The 23,133-nt window shown below is 41.5% G+C and overlaps 2 protein-coding genes across 6 annotated transcripts in view; one reads left to right on the top strand and one right to left on the bottom strand.

Annotated features, from left to right (window-relative positions):
• The window catches only part of LOC137647192 (serine/threonine-protein phosphatase 2A 56 kDa regulatory subunit gamma isoform-like), an 84,487-nt gene extending 62,546 nt beyond the window's left edge, over window positions 1-21,941 (bottom strand). The window contains exon 1 of one of the 5 annotated variants that reach the window (XM_068380546.1): window positions 21,533-21,941. In XM_068380546.1, the coding sequence (XP_068236647.1) occupies window positions 21,533-21,538 (6 nt within the window). In that variant the 5' untranslated portion in view covers window positions 21,539-21,941. Of the gene's footprint in view, window positions 1-21,054; window positions 21,383-21,532 lie in introns of those variants that run through there. The other 4 variants (XM_068380557.1, XM_068380524.1, XM_068380531.1 and 1 more) reach the window with 4 other exon arrangements.
• Window positions 21,942-22,392: 451 nt separating this feature from the next.
• LOC137617698 (dynein axonemal light chain 1-like) overlaps window positions 22,393-23,133 on the top strand; it is a 14,155-nt gene continuing 13,414 nt past the window's right edge. The window contains exon 1 of the mRNA XM_068347968.1: window positions 22,393-22,461. Within this exon, the coding sequence (XP_068204069.1) occupies window positions 22,459-22,461 (3 nt within the window). The 5' untranslated portion in view covers window positions 22,393-22,458. The remainder of the gene's footprint in view (window positions 22,462-23,133) is intronic.

Genomic DNA, 23,133 nt, shown 5'->3' with positions numbered 1-23,133 from the left:
CGAACTTCTCTAATGATGAGAGTCCCCCCAGAAGGCTCATCCATTCCCTTATGGAACCGAGTTCTTTCTTCAGAAAAGCTTGGATTTTTTGGAGAGCTGACTGTATCCTCACAGGCGACGGAAAAGCCCGAAAACTCCGCCTGTGAATCTCCATCCCCAAATAAAGAATCTCCTCTGATGGAGTCAGTTGCGATTTTTTCAAACTCACCAGGAGGCCCAGTTCCTTGGTTAATTCCAGTATCATTCTCAGGTCCTTCAAACAGCAATCGCCTGAGGAGGCTCTTATCAGCCAATCGTCCGTGTACAGGGAGGCCCTGATTCTCCTCGAATGCAACATGCTTACTACATTTAGCATGATCTTGGTGAATAATAGAGGAGCCGTGCTGAGACCGAAACATAGGGCTCTGAATTGAAAGACCTTGTTTCCGTCCATGAATCTCAGATAACGTCTGCAGCTGGGATGTATTGGAATATGGAAATAGGGGTCTTGGAGGTCTAATGAGACCATCCAATCGCCCTTCCTTACCGCTGCAAGAACCGTCTTCTGAGTCTCCATCGTAAACGTCGTGTTCTAGACGTAACCATTTAGAACACTTACGTCCAGAACCGGTCTCCATTCCCCCGAACTCTTGGGAACTAAGAAAAGTCAGTTGTAAAACCCTGGAGATGTTAAATCTTGCACTTCCTCTATTGCTCGTTTCTCTAGTAATAGAGACATCTGAAGTCACATGGCTTGCTTCTTCGGTCCCTCCCTGTATTTGGGCGAAAGATCCACCTAATATCTGACTAATGGAGGAATTGATAGGAATGGGATCTTGTAACCCTCCTTTAACACTTGGACGGACCAGGGGTCCACTCCATTCCTCTCCCAGGCCTTCCAGAAGTAATTCAGCCTGGCACCTACTGCTGTCTGAAGGATAGGGCAGTCAGACTCTACCTCGGCCGGTCTGGGTTCCTCTGCTCCAAGGTTTTCTCCCGTCTGGTTTGAAAGAACCCCTTCCGGTAGGCTTACCACGAAAGGACTGAGAAGGTCGTACCCCAGAAGAACTTTCCTTAGGTTTACGAGATGAAAAAGCAGAAGGTAAAACTTTCCTGGCCGTATTGGCCACCAAGTCATGAGCGGCCTTCTGGGTGAGAGCAGTGGCAACTTCCCCTACCAACTCTTGTGGAAATAGAGTAGCTGACAAAGGAGCGAATAGTAGCTCCGATTTCTGGTAAGGCGAAACTCCCGACGAGAGAAAGGAACACATAGTAGCCCTCTTCTTAATAATTCCAGCTGTGAACAGAGCAGCTAACTCGTTAGAGCCATCCCTTACACCAGTGTTTCCCAAACCTGGGGTAAATTACCCCAGAGGGGTAATGGACCCGTATTTTTGGGGTAATCAAGATGTTCTGAAATTGAGTTATTCACTGATGATGGTTCATTTTGATATCCATTAAAATGGAAAAGTTTGCATTTGTTTTGGATCCTTAACTATAAGCAGCCAATAGGGGGCTACATGATCCATACAGTTCATCAGGTGGCTGCAAAAAAACATCGGATGTTACCGGGTATATGTTCAATGGGGTAATAGATTAGTTGGAAATCAAATTTTGGGGTAATCATTTTAAAAAGGTTGGGAAACACTGCCTTACACCTTTGTCCATGCAGGACATCAAATGAATAAGGCCACTAGTATCTATGCCTTTCATTTTGGAGACCCTCCTGCTTAAGGCTCCCAAAGACCAGTCTAGATAATTTAGAACCTCAAAGGCCCTGAATAAACCCTTATGTAAATGGTCAAACTCTGCCATTGACCACCATACCTTTATTTTTCTTGGCCAGACGACGAGAAGAATCCACCAATCTCGAGAAATCTCCCTGGGCAGAAGAAGGAAATCCCAAGCCCAGCACATAACCAGTCTCGTACCAAACACTGGATTTAGAGGCCAATCTTGCGGGCGGAAAAGCAAAGGCCGTTTTGCCAATAGATCTCTTTGAATCCATCCAGGAACCCATTAACTTCATGGCTCGTTTAGAAGAGCGTGAAAGTACCATCTTAGTATAAACAGGCACTTTAGATGCTTTCCCTAAGATAAATTCCGATGGAGGAGAACGAGGGGCCACAGGGGTAAAATGTTCAGGAAAAAGGTCTGTGAGAACTAACATCAATTTCCTAAGATCAACATCATGTTGATAATGTTTGTCTTCTTCATTCTCAGAAACGGCTTCTAATGGTTCCTCCACGTCAGAATTCTCTTCAAGTTCATCTTCTGACAGTGCAGCAACTGCTGCAGCCTGAACCGAAGGATTAAAGTTTGAATGAGACCGCTTGCCATGATCAATAATAGTTTCCAACTGAAGTGGAGAGGTCGAGGTTGACTGGTGTGCGACGCCATGGATGGGTCGACGCTCGACGTAAATGGTTAACTGCCGTGTGTCGTCACGTGGATGCCTAGCGTCCGCTTACTGCTGGATGGAACGACGCTTGGTGTCAGGAGTCAACTGCTGAATGTCGCCGCGTGGACGCCTAGCGTCCGCTTGCTGTTGACGCCGACGCTCTATGCCGTCATGAGTAGACTGATGATGGTCGTCCCGTGGACGCTAGGCCTAGCGTCCACTTGCTGTTGACGCTGACGCTTCATAGCGTCAAAAGTCGACTGCCAAGAGTCATCACGGAGACGCATTGCGTCCACTTGCCAACGCGGGCGCTCCTCGACAGGTTTGGAAGTCAATTTTTGTTTGGCAACAACCTTCTGACGTGACTCATCTAAATCAACCTGCTGTTGAACACTGCGAATGGGAGACCGCCTGTGCGATAACACGTCAGCACTAGAGACCACAGGCCGCCTGTGCGACAACTGGTCTGACGCCCAACCGTACTGCCAACCGCAGGTTGAAAAGACTGCATGAACGACGAGAACAGTTGTTTCGTGTCCAAAAGCATAGACCACTTAGGATCGTTAGTCTGTAATACATTCGACTACTTTTCTAAGGGGTTATCAATATCACTATCACCACGCTTTTCGGGTGACGACAGCCAGTCTGAAGGAAGTGGCGGAGCATGAATAGTAACATCAGCAACAGGCAAAAACTCTGAATCGGACTGTAAGTCATCGACACGCACACCATGGTCGGAGCGTTTCGCAGGCGTGCAAGCGTCGAGAGAATGGAAACGCTCAGGCGTATCCCAAGTACTACAGCCTGGTCGTGGAGGAGATTTGTGACGCTGACTAACCGCGTGCGATCTTTTGAGCGGTCTGGACGCGTGACGCCAGTTTTCACTACCCGAACCTTCATTGGAGGAGGGTGATAACGTACCAACCTCATCTTTCCTACGATGAGGGTGAACGACCTGTGTTACGGCAGCAGGAACGTTCGAGGGGACGTCTGCACGATTGATGACGCTTCTCGTTCCCTTTTACCGTCCGACATTACTTCTCCCATGGGTTCGGGAACTCGAAAGAGGTCGTAGGCTGGGCGAACGACAAGATCGTGCAGACGCACCCTCCACAACACTGAACACATTCGAACCACTTTTCACATTTCCGACAGATTCACGATTTTTCAGTACCTTGATTACGGATAAAATCTGATTTCTATCCGCCGCTAAAGACTCAACTTTTTCACCGAGAGCCTGAATAGCGGTAAACTTGTCCTTCAAAGAAGGTTCCTTCGGTTGCTGATCTACCACTACGGACAAAGGAATTGGATCACTAACATTAGGCAAGATTAAATCAACAGAGCGTGATGAACTAAGCCTAACCCTGTCCCTCTCTAATCTCTCAACATAACGTTCATATGTTACCCATTCATTTTCTGTTAATGAAAAACATTCATTACACCGATCCCCAAAAGAACATGGTTTTCCCCTACATTTAATGCAAACATTGTGTGGGTCTATAGAACCTTTAGGGAGTCTAGTACGACACCCTTCACTAACACACTTACGAATTACAGGGGAGGGGTCGGCCATATTGAAAAGTTAGGAGAAAGACCGACAACATAAAAACAAAGGTTAAATTAATAAATATAACCCCAAACAAAAAGATTTCAAGAATAAATGATACAGAAAACAATTAAGCGATAGCCCAAACTCAAAAAACGTTGTACATCAATTGGAGATCGTTAGTCATTGGAGGGACTAGAGGTCAAAGATCAGCATTAAGCTAGCAATTGGCGATCTGGTGATCGGCGACCTAGCGATCAGTAAACTGTGAACTAGCCATCAGCAAACAGTGATCTAGAGATCAATCTGTTGATGCTTTCCTGTTTGCTGACGGTGGTCTGTCAAGGAAAAAAAGAAACTTCAGGAGAGACAGGGACCAAGGATTCCCCATTTTGATTCCCTTCGTAGGATGGAATCTTCGGGATCTTGAATCCTTCTGTGAAGCCTTATTCCTCTTTTCACGATGGCAATGTTTATGTGTTTGCGGGGAGGAATGGGGCAATGGTGACCTGTCCAAAATGTTTTATTCCTTTTTACTGACAATTGCGCAAGTGTGTAGGAGAGTACTGGAGCGATGGCACACAGGATGATGCTGGTGCTTAATATCTGCCTGGAGAGCAGGCAAGCCCTGGTTCTTAGGCAAGAGCTGGTGCATTGTATCTGTGAGCCTTGACTCTTTGGCAAGAGCTGGTGCATTGGACCCGTGACCGTAACTGCGCAGGAGGGCGCAGGAAAGTGAGGAAGAGCGCTGGCGCTCAGTAAGGCACTATGTAATTTTGTGCATTCTCCCTAGAATGCGCCGAAGCGTGTTACTGGTTGCGCAAGGGTGGGTGCATTGGCGCGTGCGTGAGAGTACTACGTAGAGACTGTTGGCGCGTGCATGCGGAAGGCTGCGTGCGCGCACTCAAAATTATTGGAGCGCGCACACACGAAGGCCGTCGGCACGTGTGCGCTGTTGACTGTTGGTGAGCTCACGCGCCCGCAAGACTGTTGGCGCGCGTGCAGGAGACCATCGGCGCCCGCGCACAGAAGAAAGTCAGACCGCACGCGCGAGACCCTAGGTGCCCGCCCGTGGGAGAAAGTCGGCCCGCGCACGGGGAACTGTTGCCACGCACGCAAGAGCATTGGCGCTTGGAAAATCATCGGCGCCCGCGCGCGGAAAATCGTTGCCGTGCGCGAGCAGAAGACTATTGGTGCACGCGTAAAAGCATTGGCGCTCACGCGCGAAGGTAGCGCTAATAGGTTGGCAGGTCAACTGGTAGGATGACCAGTAGCAGGACGATCAGGAACTGGGATGTGCCCTTTAAAAAAGGGCGAACATCCACCGATGGGGACCGTAAGCAGGTCTGTGTTAGAGTCCAGGACCGAAATCCAAAGGACTTCGTTGCAGCGCAAGGTTGCGCTGGTAGATCGGTAGGTTAGCTGGCAGGACAATCAGGAACTGGGATGTGCCCTTTGGAAGGACGAGCATCCACCGACGGTGACCGTAAAAAAAGTCTGTGTTTAGAGTCCAGGACCGAAGTCCAAAGGACTACGTTGCAGCACAAGGTTGCTCTGGTAGATCGGTAGGTCAGCTGGCAGGACGATCAGGAACTGAGATGTGCCCTTTGGAAGGGCGAGCATCCACCGATGAGGTCTTGGTAGGTCTGCTGCGCTGGTAGGTCTGCTTGATCCTCCGAAGAGGTGTGTCTATGAGTGGCCTCTCTCGCGAACGAGAGGTGAATACTTTGTAGAAGAGACTTGAAGACACCCCTGATGACGCCCATGAGTGCCGATGGATCAGCAAGCTGACCTTTGACAGTAGCGATCCTCCGAGGAGAAGTCTCTATGAGTGGCCTCTCTCGCGAACGAGAGGTGAACACTTCGTAGGAGACTAGAAGACACCCATGATGATGCCCCTTGAGGGCCGGTGGATCAGCAAGGTGACCTTAACCCTTTTACCCCTAGGCTATTTGGAACTTTCCAACCCTTAACCCCCAAGGGTTATTTTTTTTCAAAAACATTTTGCAATATATTTTTTTTTTTGCTCTAACAGCCTTAATTTTCGTCACAGAGAGGTCAGGTTGGTCTCATTCTCTTGGAAAATGCTTGAAGTTTCTCAAAAAATTATCAAAAATATGAAAAAATAAATGTAAATAGCAGTTTTTTTGCAAGGACGTACCGGTACGTCCATGGAGGTAAATTGATGAGTTTTGTGAAACGTACCACTACATCCTTTGGGGGTAAAAGGGTTAACAGTAGCGATCCTCCGAAGAGGAGTCTCTATGAGTGGCCTCTCTCGCGAACGAGAGAGGTGAACACTTTGTAGAAGAGACTTGCCAAGACCGTGCTCTGCCCCTGAAGGAAGAGAAGTCTGGGCGAAGGCAGCAACAGCAGTCGGAGACGATGAATTTATTAAGATGTGGGAAGAACTCCCTCTGAAGGGAGAAACAACCTCACACCTGGGGAGGAAACTTCCCTCAGAAGGGAAGTTGTCCAACCCCTGAAGGCGAACCTCCTTTAGCGTTTTAAGATGATCTGAAGTGCTGGTCATGTTGTCACGGGAGTACTTCTAAGAGAAGGGATGACGCCCATGACGACGTCCTCTGAGGGACGGCAGTGACAGCTGATTCCCCACGCATGAACAGAACAGCTCTGCTTCGTTGGCACTCTTAGTCGAACGAAGAAAAACTGCATAGTTAACTGGGAAAAAATAAAATCAAATGATTACTTAACAGAAATTCCCTAGGGAGGAACTCCGAAGAGGAACCCCGAGGGAACAACATAAAATAAGTATTGCGCCGACAAAAAATTAATTATTCAACAAATTCCCCAGGAGGAACTCCGAAGAGGGGAAAGCATAAAATTAAGTATTGCGCCCTTCCTTCCCCAGTTGACATCCACGGGAGAAGGGGGGAGTGGAATAACTGTAATAAAAACAGAATTACAATTATTTAAATCAGCTAAGAATATTCTCTAATAGTGAGAACCACTGACCCTCCGAACGGAAATGTTCCCCACGGAGAAAGCTGAAAAGTTAAAATACAATTATATTTTCACTAAAAATAATTGAGACAAACAATCGGAAGAGCAACCTAACTCGCGCACGGGAGAGGAGCTTCCCAAATAGTACGTTGTTGTTGTAAAGGTGATCGACCTCGAGGAGAGAGAGACCTTAGACAATCTTCGAAAGGCCACATTCCCTTCGCTTAGAATCCATGTTTCCCGTAGGAAAAAGGAAAAGGCGAAGACAACAGTTGAATGAAGAGGGTCCAGGCGTTGACGATTCCTGCGGCGACCGAGTTAACGGTTATATGCCGACGGGAAGACCGATGAACCAGAGAGGGAGAGGTCGTTCCCCACGAAGTGGAACTGTGCTGGACTTGCTACTACGCAAGTGTCGTTGTCCTATATGTATCACACACAGCACTAACACTGGAAAGGAAACTTACCACATTTCTATACACTTACATAAAAATTAAGAATGTTTTCATATAAATACAAGTATAAGAAAAAGTAAGTTAAAAGACAAAAATTAATGGCAGTCCAGAATAGGCGAGGAGGGAGAGAGGAAAGACCATTCTCGATCCAACCCAAAAGTAAAGTGACTAAATCACAGGTGTGAACGGGAGTGGTAGCAAGCTACCCCCACTAAATAGCGGTGTGGGTAGTTAACCCTCGCTAAATTTTAATGGCTCGTCATTTCAACCCCGCCGAAAGTATAACCCCTAATAAATAGTGTGGTTTGTATTCCAGTTACGGAACAAATACCATTTAGCTCTCCTGCTCCCCCAAAATTCCTGAGTAACACGTGCAGCTCCAAGAGATCAACCAGGAAGTAGCCAGTCGACAATTAGTAGCACCTTTAAAGGCTTTAATTTCTATCCTGTGAAGAGGAAGGCCCATGGTCTTAAGAGAGTCCGCACAGATCTGGATATAACTTTTGCCATCCGCTCTGACAAAGCTAATAATCCTAAAGTTGTAGATGGAAGAGAAAGAGGTCAAGATGCAAAAGAACACTAGAACAAAAGGAATTGGCAGTTAAAGGACGTCTCCTGAAGCTGTACCATCCTCAGACAATGACATTGATGACTCAGGTGTTCCCATCTAGCTGCACAAAGACTCATCAGAGGCTGATATGGGTTCAGATCAAAACCCACTAACTGGGATAGACTAGGCTGGCTTAATTTCTTTTTTCAGATACCACTGTCAGGTCCAAAAGTTGACTCATGAGGTAGAGTTTGGGTGGAGAAAGATGCTACCACTTCATGTGGGAGGAAGCATAAGGCATCTGAAATCTACATTGGGAGGTAAGTTATCTCATAAATATGTCTATACTTTAATTTCAAGCTTAGCTTACATTTTGAAATAGCTAAAAAAAGAAAATCATCTCTTAGTTACAACTAAGAATAACAACTTCTATCTTAGGTGCAAGATGTCCAGGAGGAAAGCTTTGCTGTTTTTGTTCGATTCCCTAAAAGAAATATCCGCAGGGTTTTATGCCTGTCCCATAGAAGATAGTATCTCTTTCCCTGTTCTTCAACAGGAGGTTGTAGAGCTACAGTAGGTGACTGCCCAGAGAAAATTTGGTTTTAAATTTAAAACTATTATTATTATTACTTGCTAAGCTACAACCCTAGTTGGAAAAGCAAGATGCTTTAAGCCCAGGGGCTCCAACAGGGAAAACAGCTCAGTGAGGAAAGGGAACAAGGAAAAATAAAATATTTTAAGAGCAAAAATGTTAAAACAAATATCACTTCATAAACTGTAAAAACTTTAACAAATAAAGAGGCAGAGAAATAAGATATAAAATAGAACAGTGTGCCCGAGTGTACCGTCAAGCAAGAGAACTCTAACCTAAGACAGTGGAAGACCATGGTACAGAGGCTATGGCACTACTGAAGGTTAGAGAACAATGGTTTGATTTTGGAATGTCCTCCTTCAAGAGCTGCTTACCATAGCTAAAGAGTCTCTTCTACCATTACAAAGAGGAAAGTGGCCACTGAACAATTACAGTGCAGTAAGAAGAATTGTTTGGTAATCTCAGTGTTGTCAGGTGTATGATGACAGAAGACTATTCGGTGTGCGAGTGTATAGGCAAAGGGAAAATGAACCTTAACCAGAGAGAAGGATCCAATGTACAATAGTGTCTGTCCTAAATCAGTAATTCATGTACAGTATATGGTATATAGTATAATTGGTTCACCTGCATAGATATTCTCACATCTGGCAAGGGAAGTAGCTGTGCAAGGTCTTCTTTCTCCCCATTATCTTACATTAAGGTGTCAGTTGCCTAATGTGACTTCTCCAATTTTTATCAAAGGCATCCTATGCCACCAAACCTCTCTCTCCATATCATCCTTCACAGTATCTCATCATCTAACATCCTGCCTCCCTCTTGATCTACCCCGCATTGGAGCTTTCTCTCAAGCTCTCTTCACTCCCTCCCCACCATTCATCCTCAACACATGCTCATACTATCTCCGTTGTGACAGACTTAATGCCTTTGTAATGTGTACTATGCCTGGCACTCTTCATATTTCATAATTTTCCAATCTTTCAAAGCGTTGATATTCCCCTAATGCTTCTCTAAGCATTTTCCTCTCTGTTCTCATAAGTAGCCGTAAGTATCAAATTGATGAAAATATTTCTCAATACAAATTCTTTTGTTTTAAATGGTTAAAGTAAAAAACATAACTATTTCCTTAAAGTAATATATGAAAGTTTCCAGACCTTTCCATTAGCCTAGATCATAAACACTATAAATACGTAGTCTATTCTTATATTCAGTAATATTTTTTGTACCTGCCTGACTTATCAAAAGTTAAACTTTCATTATGTGTGCCTAATGTCTTCCTTCTTTTATGTATACTATACAGTAAGTGCAATTTAATGAAGTTGAAAATTTTACATCTCCACTAGGAAAGGTGCGTCTCCATGAGGCCACGTACATAATGCAGATGCACCTAATTTATTGCTAGGTAACTCGCAGACTACTGATAATTATCCTATTCTGATTGAAATTCAGTACTGTATAAGAAAAGTCATTTAGGAAGAAATCAAGACAAAACTTGAAAAAATAGGGAAATCCAAAGAGTTATAAGTGATGAAAGAAAAAATCCATGTGAAATGCATCTCTCTTGTCCCCTTACCCTAGTAACAAGGGAAAACAGTCAAGTTAAACTTACAGTAAATCAGAGACAATAGTGGAACTATATGGAACACTAAACCAATAAGTAAACAAATAGCTACCAAAGTATGCAAAGTTGTCTAAATTCCCTTTAGTAAATAGATAAAATGGATCTTTGTAGCAATAAAATATATAAGAACTAGAAATCGAATAATGTAATCTTAATTTCCAAAATTCCAAGCCAGAGGTCAGTCATCAATTGTGCTTCTTAAGTAATAGAAACAAAAAGAAAGGTACTCATGATAGCGACTAGCAAAGCCAAGTCTAGACAATTTTCCCAAATCCCAAGTTGTGGTATAAAAATAATCATCTGAGAGAGATGATTTTCTCCCTTTCACAACAAGAAACTAAACTCAAGTGATGGCTCCTATCACCATCCTAACAACCGGGGTATGAAGATGAGGCAGGTGTTAGGCTAGGTCACTATCTAGGACTGGTAGCTGTCAAAGAAAACTCCTAAATCCATGTGAAGGATATGTTGTCAGAATGTATGGCCATTTAAGCTATGAGAAATGTGAGGATGGGGAGATACTTCTAAACAAAACTTTGTCTAGAAAAATTGCCCGATTATGTGACTTACCCAAATCTAGCAAATAATGGGGCAACTGCTGCACCCCAAAGGAAAGGGAAGAAAGAAAAGTGAAAGGGCCAGTTGATCTTGCCTATCATTCTAGACTTACATCGCGACCACTATCTTAGACGAGATGTTACATGTCCTGTATCATGAAGACAAGATATGACAACACCAATGGGTACACCTGCTTTGCCAATTTGCCTAAGAACTGTGAAGAAGTGCCTCCTTGCTTGTTGACCCCTAAATGTAGGGATAATGGTTAGAAACATGAAGACCCAAGATCAGCAAAAACATTACAGAATAAAGTAAAAGTTATAAGGTTAGACAACAAGATGGAAGAAAAGAACCAAGAACAAAAGCTACATTAGAAAGCTAAAAAGAGTGAAGGTAAGGGTTGAAGGGTCACTGTAAAAGCCCTTTTGTAATGATTACAATGCACCCTTCAGATGCACTGATGGCAATACCAACCTTTCTGGGGAAAAACACAAAGCAGCCAAGAAAATAATCTTGGTCTCCAAAGAACTGCCATGAAGAACTTTGTATGGACAATCATTTGCTTGAAGACACAAAATGTTTGCCCCTGTCCTGAACTCACTCGTACATCAACAACTATTAGTCTGAGAGAACCAGAGGAACCTGTTGACATAGGTTCAGAAGAACCCAGTCAATTAGGTTAACCACAACATCCTTGGCCATTAAAGAAATGCCTTTTAAACTCTAGGAAGGTGTAGTTAAAGGGATTAAATTCTGGAATGCTGTGAGGCATTAATTTTATCAGAAATGCCAGATAGCTTATCAAACCTTGCCAGGACTTGGGCAGCATACCTTATCACCTAAACAATAGAAAGGAAAATGTCGATCCCTAATCCCGTAAGGATTATTCAGTTCCTTCATAATGTAAAGAATAACATTAAATTTCATCCTATTACTATACAACTTAAGATGAATAGAAACTAAAGAGGACAGAAATGTGGTGTTGAAGAGGTAACAACAGAGATGGATAAACTCTTTGGGTCCACATTAACACAAAGGCGAAGTTTTCAAGAAAAGCTGCGTAGATGTCAACAGGCCCCAACGGAGGTCATGTAACTGAAAGACACTTATTCCCTTCACGAACCCTAGGGATATTCAGCAAGGGCAAAATATATCCTCTACTTTAAGACTTCCTTATAAATTCCATTGTCACCATTGTGAGAGAGGTCAAACAAAGAATTGTTACCCTGACTGATGTTGCTAGTCAACTTCCTGTCTTTATAGGCCCATGACACAGCTAAGGGACAACTGTATAATTCTGATTCCCATTCATCTAAATCAAGTACAGTAGCTTGAATTTCTGGTCATTGCGGACGTGAGTCTAACACACCCTTGAAGCAATAAAAGGATATTTGCCTCCAGAAAAGATAACTTAAATCTGTAGTGAAGGACATTCAAAATCTTTAATAATGTTTCAGAAGACAGGCCAAACACCAAGAGTACACCATACAAGAGGGGGAGGGGGGAGAAAATTCTTGTCTACATACACACCCTATACCTGGCAATTAGGATAGCAACAGGCATTGTTCACTGGGGAAAAGGCTAACATTTCCCATTGGCAAGAGTTCCCTAGTGGAGTATATGGTAGGCACAAAACCAATGGCTGGAAAATAAAGCACAAACTGCTTACATTGCAGTTTAATGTCTAAGGCCCAGTACACACTATGATTCATGATGCGGACAGTTATAAACGGATGCCTTGAAAAATTACTTTTTAAAAATGAAACTGCACTGCCAACGTCTAGGTGGGCCGACCCAATTTCTGATGCATTGCTCAGTGTTGCGTCAGCTTTCTCAAAGCTGGAGGATGTCTGCTCAGCTCTAGCGCCTAACTCGCGATCTCCCATGAGTGGACAAGGACCAACATTTTGTTTTATTTTGATTATACTTTTAATCATAATAGTAATATTTCTTATTAATAATAATCTTAACTTAAATAACAACAGTAGTCTCCGGCTAGAGTAAATCTTCAGCATATATCCTCTCTCAATGACAGCAGAACTGCAACTAGCGCACAAAAACAAGTGAGCAGTGTGAGCAGTGTTACAGTAGAGATTGGCCGATAGAAACTTTTTTCAACATTACTACTGCGTCACAAGGCTGATATATGAATTATAGTGTGTACTGGGCTTAAGGATGCTGCCCAACATTAAGTTTAGGGTGGCAGTGGGACTCCCAAACTGCATTAGATTTCTAAGCACACATCATGGCCAAGAACAATCCAACTAAAAAGAAGTTACTTTAGCATCTAGGAAGGTTATCTTTCCACAAAAACCTTTCCCATGAACTCTAAATAAAGACAAGGATCTGAAGTACCAGTTATGAGAAAATTGTAGATGTCAGCTAAAAACAAAAAATCCAAGTATATAATCTTTTAAATGTTTCTTTAAAGGCAAATATTTTCTTCATTACGATGAAAAGTTTTATTCCCCCTTATTATGAAGATGAAATCAAGATACTAGAGAGATCTTTACAAAAGGCAGAATTCTTCTTTTTCAGTCTGGTATTGATCCACTCTAACCATACACCTTACCCCTGGCAAAGGAGCTTGTCTGGTTCAGTCATTTCTCCAGCCAGGAATGTACCTAAAAGCTGTCATAGCAGCTTGTCCATCTGCTTTGTAAACTTGCAGAAGGGCAGGAAGGCTGTGCTTTGATGCCAGGAAGATTGTGTTTTGATGTTTGTTGACACAGACCCCTATGATGCTTTGATGCCAGGAAGATTGTGCTTTGATGTTTGTTGATACAGGCCCCTATGATAATAATGTTGGAACTCAGTACCTGCAGTGCTTGAAACACTGCATGTTTAAAGTTTTTCTACCATGTGAAAAGACTAGGCTCCCGAGATGAGAGCTCAACACCTTCTCTTCATGAGAACAGGTGTATCTAGTGCTGGTGCTGTCCCTGGTGGGACTGATCACTTGTAATCAGTGTAACAGTGACAGCTGTCAACACAGGTCTCATGCTCAACTTTACCTAATGCGAAGGTACTAATCAGTAGGTTAGCTCCACCACTCCCTCCACGAGGAGATATCAGTCCCGTGAAGTCCAAAGGAAAATCTTGCGAGATACCTTCATACCTACTACATTTTATCAGAGGAAAATAACGAGAGGAAGGAGCATTTGGTAGAGGAAGAAAAGATAAACTAATCTCTTTCCCTTGCTACCACCACAGGAATCAGGGTATGGGCGGCTGATAATGACAGCGCTCCCAGATAAGAAGAAGTTTACAGGAGTTCCTCAGCAACACAGCTACCATCACATTGGGAGCTACTGTCCAAGCAGAGCTCTGGGAACAAGTCTTAACATTAGCCCTACACTGCACACGGGTATACGGGCAGTCCTGCAAATAACTGATAGAAGGAAGTTCTGGGAATAGACTCAAATCTTTTGGGTAATGTTACAGACAATGATATCAGTAAATCCTTCCCAAGAAAAGGAGACTACTGTAGCCAGGTCATATGCTACTAGCATTCTCGACCTTCCCGTGTGGAATAACATGGATGACACTTGTTATAGGGGAAAGAACGTTAACGATACTCGTCATAGGGGAAAAAACGTGAACATTCTCCGGATGGAAAAGAGCGCGAACGACATTCGTCGTAGGCCCAAGAATGTGAACTATACTCGTCACAGGGGAAAGATCGAGAGTGATACTCATCAATAGGGAAAAACCGTAAGTGACATCATCATATGGAAGAGAACGTGAATGACACTCTTCATGGGGGAAGGAACATTAACGACACTTGCCATGTGGGAAGGAACGTTAACACCACTCGCCATGGGGGAAACAACATTAACGACACTCGCCACAGAGGATGGAACGTTAACGACAATCGCCTAAGGAGAAAGAACGTAAACAACACTCGCCATAGGGGAAAGAACATAAATGACAGTCTTTATACAGGAAAGAACATGAACAACAATCTTCATAGAGGAAAGAACGTGAACTGCACTCTTCATAGGGGAAAGAACATGAACGACACTCATCCAAGGGAAGAGAACGTAAATGACACTCTTCATAGGGGACGGAATGTGAAACTCTTTATAAGGGAAGGAACGTGAATGACACTCGACATAGGATAAAGAACATGAAAGACACCGTCACGGGAAAAAACATGAACGACACTCAATATAGGAGAAAGAAAAAAAAAACACCACTTGTTATAGGAAAAAGATCGTGAACGACACTCCATAGGGAAAAAAACGTGAACGACACTTTTCGTAGGGGAAAGAACGTGAACGACACTTCGTAGGGGAAAGAACGTGAACGACACTTCGTAGGGGAAAGAACGTGAACGACACTTCGTAGGGGAAAGAACGGGAACGACACTTTTCGTAGGGGAAAGAACGTGAACGACACTCTTCATAAGGAAAGAATGTGAACGACAATCTACATAGCGGAAAGAACATGAACAACACTAGTCATAGGGGAAAGAACGTGAATGACAACTCGTTATGGGGTAAAGAACGTGAACGACACTCGTCATAGGGTAAAAAACGTGAACAACACTCTTGAGGAAAAAATGTGAACGACAATCTACATACCAGAAAGAACATGAGCGACACTCGTCATATGGTAAAGAACGTGAACGACACTTCGTAAGAGAAAAAAAGTGAAAGACGCTTTTCATAGGAGAAAAAACGTGAACGACACTCCATAAGGGAGAGCACGTGAACTATACTCGGCATAGGGGAAAGAATGTGAACTATACTCGTCATAGGGGAAAGAACAGGAATGACACTCGACATAGGAGAAAGAAAGTGAGCGACTTCATAGGGGAAAGAACATGAACGAAACTCTTCATAGGGGAAAGAACATGAACGAAACTCAAAGAAAGTAAATGACATGTCCTAAGGAAAAGAACATCATTCATCATAGGGGAAAGAACGTGAATGACACTCGTCACGGGAGAGAAGGGTGAACGACACTCGTCATGGGAGAAAGAACATGAATGACACTTCACAGGGAAAAGAACATGAGCTACACTCGTTATAGGGGAAAACATGAACGAAATTCAGAGTAAAGGACACTTCATAGGGGAAATTACATGAATGACATTCATCATGGGAAAAAGAACATGAATGACACTTCGTGGGGATAAGAACATAAACGACAGCTTCACAGGGAAAAGAATGTGAACAAACACTCGTCATAGGGGAAGGAACGTGAAAGACATTCATCATAAGGGAAAGAACGTGAATGACACTCGTCACAAGGGAAAGAACGAGAATGACACTCATCATAGGGGAAAGAACGTGACCGACACTCATAGGGGAAAGAACGTGACCGACATTCATCATAGGGGAAAGAACGTGATCGACACTCATCATAAGTGAAAGAACGTGAATGACATTTATCATAAGGGAAAGAACGTGACCGACACTCATCATAGGGGAAAGAACGTGAACGACACTCATCATAGGGGAAAGAACGTGAACGACACTCATCATAGGGGAAAGAACATGAACGATATTCATCATAAGGGAAAGAACGTGAATGACAATCGTCACAAGGGAAAGAATGTGAATGACAATCGTCACAAAGGAAAGAGCGTGAATAACACTCATCATAGGGGGAAAGAACGTGAACGATATTCATCATAAGGGAAAGAACGTAAACAACATTCAACATAAGGCAAAGAACGTGAATGACACTCGTCATAAGGTAAAGAGCATGAACAGTTATGCCCTCACAAAAGGCACACAGCAAATGGAGATTCAAAATTGAACAAATTTACCACACCTTACCTTTTAGCCACTTTTCATAACACAACCTTTTAAGAAAAATATAAGGAAAAAATACAGCAGCGAAGATGTAAAATAAGCAGCACATCCTTTCACCTGGCAGCCTTAGTCAAAAATGATTTGGCCGGGTCAAATAGGTAGGTAGTTCCGCTTCCCTACCTGTCGTTACGTACTTTAACCACCTTGTTCACGATTCAATGGCACTTCTATCTAGTACCAATTTATCTCCAATTTTAAATGAGGAAAGGTTTGCTTTCCCTCCGAAGAACGAAGGTTTTTTTGATAGTTTGTGACGAGTCTTCTCAACATGTCTCCAAGCTATGAATTGCCATAGATAACAACAACTGCCGGACTCTGCAGTCAATTAACATCGGTAAAACATAAAAAATTACACCTTAACCCTTTGAGAATTACATCAAGCAAACTCCATCCATTGAGATTCTAAGAAGTAAATTCTTGAAATACAACAAAATAACCAAAAATCAAATATTCTTACATTGGGTAACATTGAGATGATGCCTGGAATGTAGTAGAGGTTGATTTAATCATAATTTCTTACAAAGTAGGAGATTTCAAAGGATATTATCACTTGACCCATTCTAAACATATCAACCGAGAAAAAGATCTTTACCAATTTATCTATAGTATAATTTTTCATGTAATACAGGCAAAAATACCCATATAAAATCTATCAAAATCTTTACAATAAAAAATAATGTAAATTTCTTTGGTTGACTAACTTCAATAAAGAATTGTACATACAATAATTTTCTTTTACAATTTTGGTTTTCCTTTCTTAGCTACCATATACATAATAAAGCCTACAACTGAACACTGACAAAGTCTTACCAACAGAACAGATTGCATAAAAATAAAAACGTTGCAATATTATATAGTATGAAGGAAAATAATCAGAAAATAACTATTACTGAAGTATTTGCCAATAAACTATTTTGATTAAGTTGAGGGTAACATGACTCGAGTAAGAGCACAAAGTGGTTTATTAAAGATTTTCAAAGAGATATGCTGTTGTAGGTCAGGTAAGGTTATAGGGAGGTGCTCCAGTAAATAAGTTAGGAGGACCTGGTGCCCTAGGTTAGGTTAGGTGGGTGCGGTAGGTAAGGGAACATGGGGGCTAGCAAAAGTTAAGTTATGAGGATCCAGAGCCCTATTATCATTATTTGCTAAGTTATAACCCTAGTTGGAAAAGTAGAATGCTATAAGCCCTTGGGCTCCAACGAGGAAAGGAAACAGGAAAAAAATATTTTAAGAACAGTAACATTAAAATAAATATTTCCCATATAAACGATAGAATAATGTGCCCAAGTGTACCCTCAAGCAAGAGAACTCTATACCAGGACAGTGGAAGACCATGGTACAGAGGCTATGGCACTACCCAAGACTATTATTTTATCATCAAATGCTAAGCTACAACCCTAGTTGGAAAAGCAGGATGCTATAAGCCCACAGGCCCCAACAGGGAAAATAGCACAGTGAGGAAAGGGAATAAGGAAACAAAATATTTTAAGAATAGTAACATTAAAATAAATGTTTTCTATATAAACTATTAAAACTAACAAAACAAGAGGAAGAGAAACTAGATAGAACAGTATGCCTGAGTGTACCTTCAAGCAAGAGAACTCTAACCCAAGACAGTGCAAGACCATGGTACAGAAGCTATGGCACTACCCCAGACTAGAGAACAATGGTTTGATAATGGAGTGTCCTTCTCCGAGAAGAGCTGCTTACCATAGCTGATGAGTGTCTTCTACCCTTTCCAAGAGGAAAGTAGGCACTGAACAATAGTGTGCTGTAGTTAACCCCTTGGGTGAAGAAGAATTGTTTGGTAATCTCAGTGTTGACAGGTGTATGAGAAAAGAGGAGAATCTGTAAAGAATAAGCCACACTATTCGGCATGTGTGTAGGCAAAGGGAAAATGAACCGTAACCAGAGAGAAGGATCCAATGTAGTACTGTCTGGCCAGTCAAAGGACCCCATAACTCTAGCAGTAGTATCTCCAACTGGCGGCTGGTGCCCTGGCCAACCTACTACTATTAGGTTAGGTGGGTGTGGTAGGCTAGGGAACATGGGGGTTAGCAAAGTTATGAGGACCCAGAGCCCTACGTTAGGTTAGGTGGGTGTTGTCAAGTTGTACAGCATCCCTGTTATTCTCCCACCCAGAAACCCTTAGTTCCAACTGTAGATTGGACCCTTTATTTTCCTCTGCATGTCTAGAACTGATCATTTCCGAGAAAAGTGAAATGAAGGCCGTGCTCATTCGAAACGCACTGTTTACTTTTGAAAGACATTGTGGGTTACTGCACATGCGTTGTTTGCATTCGCTTTAGACAGCTTTCTCGTTATTTTTGTATGATATAGTATGAAATAGCTTTTTGAACAAATTAAAAGCTTCCAAATATCTATACATAAGTTCCAGAATGTTGTTGAACAAGAGACATTCGCTTTAGATAGCTTTCTCGTTATTTTTGCATGATATAGTATGAGATAGTTTTTTGAACAAATTAAAAGCTTCTAAATATCTATGAATAAGTTCCAGAATGTTGTTTAACAAGAGCCATTCCTCCCTCAGCCTAAATTTCAGAGTGACAACTGCCACAAGAGTTCAATCTACAGTATATTGAAATCACACACTGTTCAGTATACTGTATAGCTATTGGTTAAAATTATAAAACACGGAACTACATTTCCAAGAGAAAAAAACTTGTTCCTAAAAGAAATAACGTGCTTTCAACGAATTTGACCTAATTTCTACTGCAAATAAGCAGTTCTCACCTCCCCCTTCCAAACGGACGTAGTGGGAACCTGGGACTTTAGGAGGGCGAAAACAGAATAAAAGGTGATTTAACACTTTCGAGAAATGTAAAAGGCCACATAATCTAACAAATCGACCTAACCTAGTAGTTCCCAAGTTACATACCTAGCTGGGGGGGGGGCAAGCCTGGACCCTCCTTCCCAGGTCCCAGACCTAGCTGGAGGGCAAGCCAGGAGCCCCCTTCCCACGTCCCAGACCTAGGCGGGGGGGGGAGCCCGGAACCCATTCCCAGGTCATGGACCTAGCTGCGAATGCCCCTTAACAGGTCACAAACCTAGGTTAATAATTCAGGAGAATAGAATACCCCAATTTTGTGTGATATTTTGTTTATTTATTATGCATCCCAGAGAATGTATAGAGAAGAAAGTTAGTTTTACCATTATTTACATATTAGCCAGTAAATTTCCCCACTCAATAAAAGACTGGTTCTCACTGGGTGACCCCCTGTAAAGTAGGATACATTAGAACATATCTTATTAACTATCTATTTTCAACAAAAATATAGGTCATTTTCAAAGAAAACAGGTTCAATTTATATAAAACCCCATTCCTTTACTAGTAAAGCTTTTTTCTGTGCTTTGCTATAATAATACCCATAGATGTAACAGGTGCAATGTGATAATGTTCATTTGCGAGTGAGCAAGCCGCAGCGGCATAAAAAATCATTAAAAGGACAAGATATAAATTATAAGTAATTAAAATACTTTAATTTCACACCATTTACACAAACCATATATTTTTCCAATGGATTATCTTAGTGTTTGTTGTCTTACTGACCATTATTTTTGCGGCAGATCCATTGCTTTTTGGCATTTCCCACTTAATAACCAGGTTTCCCTGTGATTTTTTTTTTTTGGGGGGGGGTTATTTCTCGCCCTCCGTCAGACACTAAAAGTCTGTTCAGGCGGGCCTTGGTGTGTGAAAAAATAATTTCATTCCAGTTAATATTTTGCTCTGTATCTTATCAGTTATTTTGCTAGCATTTGTACTCAGGCTTAATAGTTTTCAGGTCACTATTATAGGATTCCACACAATTGTTATTACATGAGTGGTAGGAAAAATCATAAACATGTGTTATGCTCCAATATTTACACTCAAAAATAATTTTTATTAAATTCAAAGCTTGAATAATCTTGATAAAGCGAAGGAAAAATACATGGTCCACGTACTGGCAAGAAATGAAAGTATCACCTATTTACCAAACGTTACTTTAGTGCCACAATTCCACCTCTGGTCTGAATTGTCAAATCACATAGATCTCAGGTTATGAGTTTTTAATTTGACCAAAAATCACTATTATCCTACAAATAGCATCTACTTACTACAGTTATTGACAATTGATGCCAGTTTAGGATATGGTTGGATTTTATGGCATCTACCATACCAAAAAAAAAAGGGGGATCAATAATCAACACTGCAATTATGTTCAAAATGCCAATCAACATAGAAAACTTAAAAAAAAAAAAAAGGTAGCCAGAATAAAAAAAAACCTTCACACAACTCGATGATTACACAATGGGTCTGACTCTTTTAGGCCTAAAACCAATTAAACAGACAAGAGTAGTCTCTAATTCACGTTCATTAAACCTAAGACATAATTCAGCCACTTACTAAAATCCTTTTGCGTTACTTTTTGTATCAAAGAATCTATTTAAACATACGATAAGGTGGTTTAATCTCCCATAATTACAGTACAGTAGGCTACGGGAGCCTAAATGGTTCATTGTACCAAAATGTAAGATCTATAAAAATATTAAAGTAAATCTTACTTTCGTAAGTAATGTGCTACCAGTTTCTTCGTTGGCCATTGACGATATTGCACAAGCAAAGAGGACAGCTGTCAAAACAAATCAAAGAAGCCGAATAATAGTAAACACGCCTCTCCTTTCTCGACCATTAAGCGGCCTCAGCTTTTAGACGGTACATCTGGGATAGATAGCCGTGCAGAAAATTTTATTTTTTGGCTACCATTAACTTTGAACTGCTAAATTCTCAATGGTGTCCAAGCAACCGGAAATACCTTCTCTTACTTCATTGAGATTAATATTTTTTGGGGGTTTCAAGTAAGGATTCCCACCCCAAATGCCTCCTCACCATTGTTCCAGCAATATTCATGGCCGACTTATTTCAACTCAATTCTTCCCCCAAATGAACCGTTTACGTCTTCTCAAATTTCTAGTAATATACATCGTACCTGTCATGGCACTATCACATGTAATAGTACAAAGGACTGTCAAAATGACCTACCTCCATTTCGAGCTGCTTTATTTTGTACTTTTGAGGAGAGTTCAATGTTTACGTGTGAGTTTAAGATGGTGGGTAATCCTTGGCCGCTGATTGGTCCAATTGGGTCACGTGATCTTCTTCATTCACTTGTTCGGGGTTGCGGGCATGATGGGACAAATGGATTCACTGCTTCACCCTCCCGTATTTCTGGAACTTTTCATCTCTTATTAGCTCTTCCTGTCCTCGCAGCCCCCATCACGAAGGTCCCTACGAATAACACTCCATTCTCACAATATTTCAAAGCGATCCAATGGCAATAATCTTAGATTTGAACTTATAATTGACGACACTACAGACCACCTGCTCTTATCCCACAGTTTCAATCTCTCACACTCCCTCCCTCCCTCTCGATCTTCTTTTGTTTGGAAATGTTTCACTTCATGCTTCGAACACAAGTTCAACCTCTTCCAATTAACGCTGTTCTTTGATATACGTTTGTTAAGACAACATCAACATGTATGAATATATAATATAGAATATTATAAATATAATAACGAACTAGCTGCGATGACAACCGTGTCCATGCCTCAAAAGAATTCAAGTTTCTGAATGGTCAAAACATTCGAATCAATTTATGCCTGCGTTCGAAGCAACTCGTTCTGTTCGACCCCTCCCCACAAAGAGAGATTTACGTAGTATTGTGTCTAATTCACTTTCCCTTTTGCACTGTGAGTACTCTAAAATGGTTATAGAATAAATTTTGTATACTTATTTATTTAACTTCGTAGACTTACGAACTAAAAAATAATCTATCGAAACTTCATCCTAATTTTTGAGACCGGTCACCATGGCAACATTGTGTAAACCAGATGATTTGACTGGTTACATAGAACAAGCAGTGTATTGTTAGGTCTTACAATTTATCTCTATAAACACTACAAAATACGATGGTAAGTAAAATATACATGCATTAAAGAAAGTGATCAGAGATGAACGACGTTCTCTTGGCTCTTACTATCTAACACATAGGGGATTCTCATTTTAGTTATCTGGAAGTTGTACAACATGTTGGATGACTTTTAAGTCAAGTTTGCAAGTTATATGAAAGAACTTAAGGATAAATATTCAAACACCACGCACCATTAAAACTTCGATAAGTGTAGGCTATAAAGACTAAGACAAAAAAGAGTGAAACACCATTATTTTTTCCTTTCCTCACTGAGCTATTTTCCTTGTTGGGGCCCTTGGGCTTATAGCATCCTGCTTTTCCAACTAGGGTTGTAGCTTAGCAAATAATAATAATAATAATAATAATAATAATAATAATAATAATAATAATAATAATAATAATAATTAATTTTGACCACCTAATATAAGTAAAGAAAATATAAATCATCAGCTTCACTTAGTCAAATTACTAGAAAAACATGTATTATGGGTAATCTAGCGTTAACGACCATATGATTGATTAAGAGTAGACCTAGATGGATATGGGCAACACTTGTCACCCTTTTATAATTATCGCCACCTACTACCCACATGTCTTTTGTAATCCAACAATCATTCTTGCCTTTTAAAAGATTTGCTTTAGGAAATATTATTAAGCTACAATCTACTATTAT

This window comes from Palaemon carinicauda, chromosome 1 (assembly GCF_036898095.1).
Source record: "Palaemon carinicauda isolate YSFRI2023 chromosome 1, ASM3689809v2, whole genome shotgun sequence".
NCBI classification, from domain to species: Eukaryota; Metazoa; Arthropoda; class Malacostraca; order Decapoda; family Palaemonidae; genus Palaemon; species Palaemon carinicauda.
The sequence above is the reverse complement of the archived record's forward strand: the minus strand, read 5'-3'. Positions and strand labels throughout refer to the sequence as shown.